This window comes from Saccostrea cucullata, unplaced genomic scaffold (assembly GCF_032062105.1).
Source record: "Saccostrea cucullata isolate Sc308-1 unplaced genomic scaffold, CSIRO_AGI_Scuc_v1 ctg864, whole genome shotgun sequence".
Lineage (NCBI taxonomy): Eukaryota > Metazoa > Mollusca > Bivalvia > Ostreida > Ostreidae > Saccostrea > Saccostrea cuccullata.
In genome coordinates this window covers 104,415-115,610 of record NW_026941528.1, presented here as the reverse complement: position 1 = coordinate 115,610, position 11,196 = coordinate 104,415, and the positions used below count along the sequence as shown (strand labels likewise).

Sequence of the window (11,196 nt, the reverse complement as noted above, 5' to 3'; positions counted from 1 at the left end):
TGGTTTCCTGTAAATGCTTAGATTGGTTAAAGTGATTTTAGAACTACAAATACATGTATTAAGATCATTTCTTAACGATAAAGAAAAATTGTGTAAACAAAGCAAAATCAGTTTCATTGACTGTGTAGTATATCCGTATTTAGGAGCATGTACAGGATGAAAAACACCCTTGAGAAAATTTAAAATTGTTACTCTGAGTACGGCCGGGTTTGACAAAAGTCGTATACACAGCATACCAATTTGAAAGATGAATTCGACACTGTAGGCGTTCATTTTCTGTGCTTTGTTATCTAAAACAATGATTGATGCCTGTAGGCCTTGCACCTGTCAACAGGCGATTGGGGGCTCTGGCCAACAAGCTAAATGCGGAGGTAAAGAACTAACAGAGGTACCTTCTACTCTCCCCAACGACACTTGTAGATTGTAAGTAATCAGGTAAAAAGAATATCTCTAATTTGATGTAAATCATAAGAGAGGCTAATGCACTATTACATCCGTAATTAAGATTTTGATTAATTAAGATTTTGGTATCGACAATATAAGCTATTATTTTGAAACGACCTGGCATTTAAAATGTTAGATATAATGAAAAAAAAAACAATGAAGGTTTTGAATATTTATTGATATATTGTATCTTATCCATTAATAAAAAAAACAGGTTTTACTTCTTTTAAAACGGACTTTGAGAATTCAATAAATGAAACGTTACAAAAACATGTAGTTCCATTCTTTCTCCATTCTTTCTCTTTCAAAACATTTCTATCTTTATCGTTTATCTTTAATATTGTTTAGAAAATACAATGAACAATTACTTTTAAATAATTTTGTACTCGTCTGTCTGCTAATATAATTTTTTGGGAGCATCTTAGAGTATGAATTCTAAAACAGTGATAGACTTCCTAATATCTAATAAAAAAAAAAATTGGGTTGATCTTGACAGGAATAAACAGGACTTAGAAATACTTAAATTTCAGGGACACATTTCTTCATTCTTTTTATTAAACTTTAAATTCGTAAATTTCATAATATATATTTGGAATTAATAAGAAAAACAATTTTACTCTTAGTTATTAACAATTAAATATTGATAGATATTCAAAAATGTTTTTACCATGATAATCCTGCAAACGTTCAAATCCAATTTATGGATTGGATTGGACAGAATTGGAATGACTGTAGGTTTGATATTAAAATATTCCTGGGATAGCAATAGTCCAAACAATATAACGTGTATTCATTCTTTGTTAACGTTTTGCAGTATATATAGCGTAAATTCCTCGAAATTCCACAACCTTTCCACTGTACAACTAAAAACAGTGGTAGTGGTAGCCGTCTCATATCTGTATTTTCTTAAAGAATACAGAAACACATATTTTGCATAAAAACTTGCTTTTGAAATTCACTATTCAATATTTTTATTTACAGGGATCTGTTCAGGAACAATATTACTACAATTAAAAACAGCAGCTTTACTGGCTTGACGAACGTAACGATATTATAAGTTTTTTTTTCTACGAGGTCCTGATCATGAATATATTTGGAGTAGCAATCCACCAGAAATATTTTGTAAATTTGTCTCAATTTAACAATATCAAGAACAACTAGAAAGTCTGCTATTGTAAGTTAAGATTGGACAACCATTAACTCGCATCAGTCCTTTGGTACTTTGATTTAAAAATCAAAGTTAAAGAATTTATACGTTTCCCCTGTTTCCATGGCAACTGTTGACAACTTGCAATTTTTAAATACAACATGCAAAATTTCAATTATTAATTATTAAATCAATAAAGTTTCATCACGAATTTCCAAGGGACCAGAGAGAACACTCTCGGACAAAATCCGTCGCCTTTTGCAAGTTTCCATGACAATGGTAGCCATTTTGAAACAGAATAACCACACAACACAACTTCAACCAGTGATAATCCTTTGAGGGAAGTTTCACGAGTATTGTCCCAGCCATCTCAGAGAAACGGCCTGGAGATCAAAACCATGCATACAATCACAATATGTCGTCCACGACTTCATTCGGGGCGACATAAAAACATAATATTTTTTTCTTCAAATTATTGTTGTCCCAGCCAGAATAACGAACAAGACGCATGTATGTAATCACAGAAGCGTCAAGTACTCAACACATGCGGACTATTTTTATACATTATTGTACCTAAAGTAAACTACAAAAGCATATATGTAAATAAAATCCAAAATATGTGTATAAATAATAAGTTGAAAGGTTATAAAATAGTCGACCTTGTACATGTTATTATATAAGAGGTTTAGCGAACTTTAAGTTTCCTCAGACAAGTATATACATTGAACGATGGGGATTTAAAAGAATAATATTATATGGGATTCGGTATTGATATTGACGAATGAATAAATCCAGGCTACACACAGACGCCTCTAGGTCTCTACACTTGTGATTTAATTATTAAGTGGTATTACATTTTGTTATATCAAAAAAATTATAGTACCTCCTTAAGTATATCCATATTTCATACTGTGCATAGATGTTTTAAGATTATTTATGACATCTTCTTTTATTTTATTGATTATATTGCTATGAATTTGATCGATATAAAAATTATAGTAATTTTAGGATATCGATCAGAGCAAAATTTCCAATTCACTCGGGATACAGGGACTTAATGCAGATACAAATTAGAAAAAAAAAAATTCGAAATAGGGACATGGAGAGTCATCAACAGTTCAACAACTGATCATCATCAATAAAACTAAATATACCGTGATAAATACCTTATATAATCATTATCTTAAATAATTCTTTTAAATTATTATCAATTTTTAGAGAAAAAATACTTGCACTTGATAATCCCTCTTCACAATTTCTTTCAGGGATATAAGTGAAAACAGAATAACAACAATAGAGGAAAATGCAATCAGCGCACTGGCAAATTTAAAAAATCTGTAAGTTTGTTATTTGAAGATATATTTTGGAAATATAAACCCTCAAAATTATATTTGATATTCTGTGTTGATTCATTTTAATCATGACTTGACGAATTGAAGAGACTGAAAATTCCTGATTTAAACTATTTTTTGGATATTAATCCTCAAAACTAAACTATGCCTAAGATTTCTTCTTCAATAACGATTTGTGGTTTAGAAAGACTCCCACATACACTTTACTCACCGGTTACCCTTACCAGTCGATGCGTAATTGAGACTGACAAATAAATAAGTTAAGGCTGAACATGTTTAAATTTGATATACCTGTGTTGGTACTTTAAGGATAGTAAGAAGTATTTACGTGATTTATACATATTTCTTAAAAGGTTCTTTTTTTATATATAATTTTAGGGTGATAAATAATTGCACTTGACATTCCCTTTGCACATTTTTTCAGGTATCTATCCGAAAACAGAATAACCACAATAGAAGATGATATGTTCAGTGGATTGACGAACTTAAAATATCTGTATGTTTGTTTTTTAATTATATATCTTGGAAAATCACTCCCTCCAAACTAAAATATTATTGTTGTTTCATATTATTTCAATAATTTGACAAACTTTTGGACACTTCAGTTTCCTTATGTATTTTTTTTATATCAATTGTAAAAAATATACGAGGGTTGTTCAATAAATAATGTCCTGAACTGTATGACATAAAATACCAATACTGATATTATATAACATTAAACTTGACCTTTTCGCATTATTGAATCTATAATGAATTTATAACAAATTATGTGACCACTTTTCATCACATAGTTTCATTGTGAGAAGCTGGCGAACAAGGGCTATTCGAGACACTGAATTAAAAATGAATTGTAAAGAATAAGTAAACTAGAGTGAAATTAAACGCTTCTTTGAAGCTGCTGTAAAACTCATTAAGAATCCAAAAAATATTCACTGAAATGTGAAAAAATCTACGGCAACTAATGTCTGTTTCATAGACAAATGGGAAGGTAAAAATGGGTTTCGTCCTAGCCAACAAAAATATTAATTTTAAAAACTTGTGTACTGTTTGCAAAATCTCAGCAAATAATCACTGATGATGTATGATTGAATTTAAGACAGAAGTTATTTGATAGACATCATTTTGGTAGTAGTTCACACTGTTTTAAAGAAAGGTTTGACAGTAAAAAAAAACTGAGTACTCAAAGGTCATCGTATGTTTTGAAAAATGTGTGAAAACGACATCGTGTAAGAATATCTAAACAATTATTTTAAAATATAAGTAATTGTAGTTATCCACGTTTGATTGAAATTCAAACATAAAATAAAACTCAAATCTATTGCTTAAAAACCCCGAAAAAAAATTACAATAAGATGTAGTAGACAAAAACAGCAAGGGACTGAGAAGAGCAAATAATTTCAAGAGCATAAAGACAAATTTATATGCAATCTTCTTTAATATTAGCGGTTTTGTTGTTCAAATCTGTGCTCGAGGACGCAGTTTTATATCTGAAAGAGTATGGAAGGCAATTTTATTTTGCAAAAATTGAAAGGTTAATTAGAGGAATTGACCAGAATCAGGAATCTACTACTTCAAATTTCTTCTTGGGATAAACAGAAGTATTTTGTTTCACATGAACAATTTTTGCTAGATCTTCAGCCTTTTAATTTCTTTTTCCAAACTTGAAAAAACACCTTTAAGTAGGAAGAAAGGAACATTGCAAGAGATAATAAGATCTGTCATTTTCCAGTATATGAGTTCTAAAAACAATCAGAAATTGAATGAAAAATTTACGGAAATGTGGTTTAAATAAAAGTGAATATTACGTTAAATCATTAAGACTAAATCTTTGAAGAGTGTCTTTTGTCCTTTGCTTCTTTCCAAACATCGGGGACACTATTTATTGACCAGCCCTCGTAAACTTTAAAACGAAAACTTCCCAAACCAGTTCCAATCCCGTGTAAATACCATGTATTGGCTTTGTGAATTTAGATGAGTTATTTCCATAGTAATTTCTCTTGTTTTCTTTGGGAATCACCTTCTTTTGATTTTCATTCTGTACTTCTTTTCAGGTATTTGGACAAGAACAGAATTACTACAATCACAAACAGCATATTTACTGGATTGACGAAGTTATTTTACTTGTAAGCTTTTTCTAAGGGTCTCTTAACATTTATATATTTTTAGAGTATCTATTGATCAAAGTATAGTATACTGTGGTCTGATTCAACACTGCCAAGAATAAAATATCGACTTTTAATTATTATAAATTGAAAGAGTGAAAAATACCATAACAGTGTTTACCGTCTAAATGCAATGAATTGAAGTTTTGAAGCTAGTAGGAATCATTTACGTTATAATAATAAACACTTCTGTGTTTCATGAATGATCATTTTTATTATATAGTCTTTTTATAGCCCCTATATAATCTATACAAACGCAAACAGTTCGTAACACTACATATTCACCGGATTTTAGGCCGTATTCACCGGAGGGTCAATGCGCGTGCAACGACATTGTGACGTCACAATTGCTACCTCAAACAACGTTGTAAACAATTGTGGCCGTATTCACCGGAGGGTTACTGCGCATGCAAGGCATTGTGACGTCACAATCATAACGTCAAACAACGTTGTAAACAATGTTTGCACCGGCCACAGAGACCTACGTATCTGAGCAGAAAAACAATTATTCAAACCTTTTTCAGGATTATTTTTTAACATTTGGATGTCTTACATATAGCAAAATTCGGAAAGGAAAACACGGAGGTTACTGAGAGTAATCTGGAGATTTTTTTCATTTTCAACAATGGAAGATCGCAAATGAAAATGGTGTCGTCATACAGCCTTCACTGTCTTTTTTATTCAAATCCCGACTATATAATAAAACAGTTATGGACTCTTTTGCCGTTGAATATGGTTTGTTATTCACCACAAAAATATCCATATTGATATAGATATTTTTCTATTGAATAACAAACCATATTCAACCCCAAAAGAGTCCATAATTGTATAATATCTATATTCTGATTCATTAATGTCAAGAACGGGAGGATCGTCTTTATAATGTATATTTAAAGTATGCACGAACCTGAATAATGAATTCAAACAGTATAATGCATACGGAAGCCTTAATATCTCTACACTTTTGTTACTTAAGAAATGAATTAAATAGCAACTCACATTATACTGCTATAACCTTTGTTTGGACAGTATAAGATTTATAAACCGCGAAGAATATGACATTAAGATTTAATGTTACTGTGTTGACATTATGATGCAATTAAAAATTTTCGAAGTGATCGATGTTTTTTTGTGATTATTTTCTTAACGAATAAAGTAAACTCTTTGAATTTTTGAGGATGATAAAAAAATTGACTCTTCACAATTTCTTTCAGGACTCTAAGGGACAACACCATAACAACAATAGAAGCCTTCCGTGATTTGACAAAGTTGGAGTTTCTGTAAGTTCGTTATTTAAAACAATTTTGGAATACTAATTTTCCAAACTACAATATCCGATGTTTTGATTCATTTATTTATTTGATAAAATTAGAGGGATTTAAGTTCATTGTTAGAAATAGTCTTGAGATGTCAAACCTCAGAAATTTTCCATTTACTGATTAAATAATTTCATGCACGGTAGTATCGTCTTTACTGATAATTTTTTTTTAAAAATATATATTGAACAATAAACTCCATTTTCATTTCTTTTCAAATCTTAATTATTTCGAATGGAAATTTCTTATCGACTTTGAGGTATTACGCACATGTATCAATTGCCTTGTTCCACTTTTTATAGACGAAAGTATATTGTTTATGAAAATTAGTATTACGACCATTTTATCAGATAGATTGAACTTAAATCTGCAATTTACGTACAGTCTTTTTGATTTTTTTCAGGGATTTAAGTATAAACAGGATAACTACGATAAAAAATATCACAATAAGCGGATGGACAAATCTTGAAATAATGTAAGTATCTCAGAGTAGAATAACTATAATAAAAACATCACAATAAGTAGGTTGATAAATCTAAAAAAAAATGTAAGTATCCAAGAATAGGTTAAATACTATAAAACATCACTGGTTTGACAAATCTACAAAACATGTAAGTGTCTCACAAAAGGATAACTAGCATAAAAGCATCACAATATGCAGGTTGACAAATCTACAACAATTGTAAGTATCTCAGAATATTTTTATTTTAAGTGCGTATAAAAATCGGACCATAAAATGCACCCAATAATAAACATGGTCCCATCGTGTTTATAAGTAAAATTTGCAGTTGTTTACAACTTCGCAGTATGGTTAAGGTGACAAATGGAAATGAATGGGTCTCTAGATAAAAAAATAATTCATAAGATTAGGCGATACTTTTTAGGACTTGTATCAGAAAAAGTAATGTGGTTCTAATGTACATGATTAAGACAATAAGATTGTATATTTAGACTTGTCAAATGACGTTGTAGTTACATAACTTTAGCAAAATTATTACATACCATTCCTGATGTTTTGAGGTCTTATATAATGTTCTCATTATCTTATCCAGGAAATTACATGATAATCCTTATCACTGCGATTGTGAGTTGATTGGCCTGGTCGATTTCCTAAAATCTGGAAGTGTCAGTGTATATGAAAACCAATGTTGCTTCACTCCTGCGAAATTAAATGGAACTGAGTTGGTCAGCCTATCAGCTGCAAACTTGACCTGTTCCGAGATGACAACTATGGAAACCAATTCTTCACCTTTGAAAGTAGGGGACTTTCTGGTTACGGCACAGTTGTTTTTATATTTGCTTGTTAAAACCTTGATTTAGTTATAAGATTCAGAAATAGTGAATGCACATTTTGTTCGCAAAACAACTCGGAAAAAAAGCTAAAAACCAATGGAAAGTTAACAGGACAGCAGGAATTTTATTTTTACCCTGTACATATCAGTGCATTTTCTGGAAATACTGATAAATTCCCTGGAAATAGTAGGAAATACTGTAAATGTATTATATTAAGCGTGTTTGATTTTTGGCGGATATTGACTTTTGAAAATTTTAGCGCGTAAATTTGAATCAAAACAGTTCCTAATATCCACTATTATATATAATGTGAAAGACTTTTGCGTTGTACTTGAATTAGCGTAAGTTTTATTCCCCCCCCCCCAAAAAAAATCCCTGAAAAGAATACACAGCCAAATCTAATATGTTTACAGTAAGAGAGAGCTAGTTATAACGATCACTTCCATCATGTTTGTTTAGGTATCGATCTGTAGAACATTAAAGGATAAGATAACAACCTTGTCTAACTTTCTTTTATTTACAATTTTGGTTAATTATAGAATTAAAAAAGAATACATATAGCGCAGTTTATAAACACTATCGTTTGTTTGAGTTACGTAAGATGTACACTGTATTCTATAACAGTCAATAAAAAAATAAGGATCCTATTTCGACTATCCTTATTTAACTTGAGAAGGATCTTACATGGAATAAAGTCTAGAATGAATATCTTTAAATATCAAAACCAAAGATTCGGCTTTACAAACCTACTCAAGGTAAAATTTTTCAAAAAAGAATAGAAAACAATAAAAAAAAATAGTTATTGTAATAACAAAGGTGTTATGAATAGGTTATAGCAATTAATTATGTTCTGGATTTATAATTAATAATCGTAATAATTTTATATCATTGAAATGAAAAGTTGATAAAAATTTTTGCTTTTAAAGTACAATTATGATCCTGAGTCTAGGAGTAGTGAGATATATAACTCAGGATCAGACATATTCAACTTTTTGGAATAAAACCAATCTGCGTGTATAGCTGATTAACTCTGCTACATACTATATATTATATACTATATTTGGTTTTATAGAAACATGGTAGAATTAGACGCAGAATAAGTGGTGATGAGATTACTGTTTAAATATCTAAAGTTCATCTGTTTAACTGCTCTTTGTAAAGGTTCAAGTTGAATCGGAAACAATGCAGAGTGCTTGCTCTATGTAATTGTCTTAAAAAGTTGTTAAGGTCAAGATTCTTCAATTTACTAGATCTTGACTTTAAATTGAGAGATATCATAGGAGTTATACTGTACATTTTATTAGTCTATATAACATATTTCCTAGTTTTAATTATTATTGATACATAGAACAATAGGGCCTGTCCTTGCTTTGATTTTACTTTTATTTGTTTTGTTACATCGAACAGTAAAAATTCATGACGTCAGAATATGAAGTCATGTTATGCACAGGTTTATACTTGTCAAAAGTCTTGAGCTTCCTCTTTTGAATTCTTTTAACACATTCAAAAAGCAAAGCTTTCACCTAGCATTAACTTACATGTGTATTAGATAATTTCCTCCACAAAACCTGTGTTCATATATTTAAGGACAGATGATAGAACCTTTTGATATTCTTCGAAGGAGAATTGATATCATCTCAGGTTAGGCTTAGCGAAAAAAAAAACAAGCCAGGTGAATTTTATAAGGAAGAACTAAATAGTGAATATCATCGTATGTGATCTTTCTGATTTTTCATCACATTGCGTTTTTTTTCATAAAATATACCTATCTTGGTCTATTTTTCTAGTTAAGAATACACTTTTATCACTAAGCTAACATATTTGAAAAAATGTTTTCATCAAGAAACCTTTAAAAAGTTAATTTGTCCATAATTGTAAATTTTATTGAAAAGTCAACTGTTTTTTTCTAAATCTATTTCATTTTCTAAGACAAAGGAGAAAAACAATCAAAGAATCAACCATTTTTAAAGCCTGTGAGATTAAATTAAGTCCCCTCCAATGAAAAAAAAAGATCTGTCCTTAAAGTGATATATGGCGTATTTTTGATAAGTTCTGACTATCTAAAATTAAAAAGAGTTTTCTATTTGTTTTGTTACTTTATATAAAAAGAAGACTTTCCTGTAAATTACGCAATTTAAATCAATTGCGTTACAAAGTTATTGCAGAATTTAAAACAATAACCGAATTATTTCCGACTCGGAAATAAATATCAGGCATAATTTAAAGTCAATTTAAGTAATAGAAACGAGGGGATATCTAAGTTCAAGATAAATTATGATTTTAATTTGAACGTACATAACAAATATCGTGTAATTCTCCGCTTAATCTCGTATTTTTATTTTTTACCTCAGATACGCCATATATAGCTTTAAGTATCTGTGAAATACGAAAGGTGAAGTTAATGAACATAATTAAATGAATAAATTAGAAACATACTGAAAAGTTAAAGAGTATTTTTTTTCCTTTTGCCATGCATTTTTAAGATTCTGATTTTATTATCATATAAATTAATTTATTTGATATGGTTATTGTTTGATATATATATAGTGCTTAAGGATATTGATATATGTTATACAGTACACTCAAGTGACCTATTTATATCCGTTTTCATCTGTCGTCGTGCGGTAAGCGTCATGTAACGTGCGTCTTGTGTTAACATCTCAGCATTTTCAGCATTATCATTACAACTTCTTAAATAATTTAAACCAATTTTAGCATTAAACATCAATTGGTGAAGGAAACAAAAATTATGAATTTCATGATCTGCCCCCTCCCCCTCAATGGGGGGGGGGGGGGGCTGAGAGGTGGAGCCAAAACAACTGAAATTTAAAAAAAAGTGTCTCTTTACCACTTGAAATTAAGCAGTCAAATTTTTACAATGATCGAATGAGGATTGAGACTTTTACCAAAATTATAAAATTCATAGCCCTGGGTTAGGGGTTCTATTGCTAGAGCGGGGCTATATAAATTATATAGTGAAAAAAACATTATTTCTTTGAAAATCTTTCTCTTTACTTCTGGGCATTAAATAAACCAGCCAAGTATATAATTATGTTGAATAAGGCTGCCTTTTCAGAAAATTATGAATTTTATTGCTTCTGGATTAAAACAGCAACCCAGTTCAATTTTTGGAATGTTGTCACATGATACTCATGTGACCTATAAAGCCTATGGACCTCTTTTTTGTATTACGTGATGGATAAGTAGCTTTAGGGAATATTGTAAAATTTATCAACAATGCGATGTGTATTTGAAACATAGAGTTTTAACATTCTAATATAAAGAATAACTTCATGAATAATTATAACAAATATGCATTGTAGTTGTTATTTTATGTCCATAAATGTGAATGAAATATAAAAATGTCAGATAAGTGGTAATACCAACAAAATATCATAACAATATTAATGTATATATTATTATTAATAAATATATATTAATAAATATTCTGTGTTGTCTTCAGTAATTATGTATTTTATAAA

At 29.9% G+C, this 11,196-nt stretch overlaps 1 protein-coding gene across 1 annotated transcript; it reads left to right on the top strand.

Moving 5' to 3' along the window:
- The first annotated feature begins 298 nt into the window (after positions 1-298).
- LOC134258007 (platelet glycoprotein IX-like) lies at positions 299-7,741 on the top strand. The gene is made up of 3 exons (XM_062740569.1): positions 299-423; positions 6,320-6,385; positions 7,474-7,741. The coding sequence occupies exons 1-3, from the start codon at positions 299-301 to the stop codon at positions 7,739-7,741; spliced, it is 459 nt and encodes a 152-aa protein (XP_062596553.1).
- The last annotated feature ends 3,455 nt before the right edge of the window (positions 7,742-11,196 follow it).

What these genes read in the sequence shown, in the direction of transcription:
- LOC134258007 (XM_062740569.1), top strand. Translation starts at nt 299, where the DNA reads ATGATTGATGCCTGTAGGCCTTGCACCTGTCAACAGGCGATTGGGGGC. An exon ending in CCCAACGACACTTGTAGATT is followed by an intron (nt 424 to 6,319) that starts GTAAGTAATCAG and finishes AATTTCTTTCAG; the next exon opens with GACTCTAAGGGACAACACCA. An exon ending in TTGACAAAGTTGGAGTTTCT is followed by an intron (nt 6,386 to 7,473) that starts GTAAGTTCGTTA and finishes TATCTTATCCAG; the next exon opens with GAAATTACATGATAATCCTT.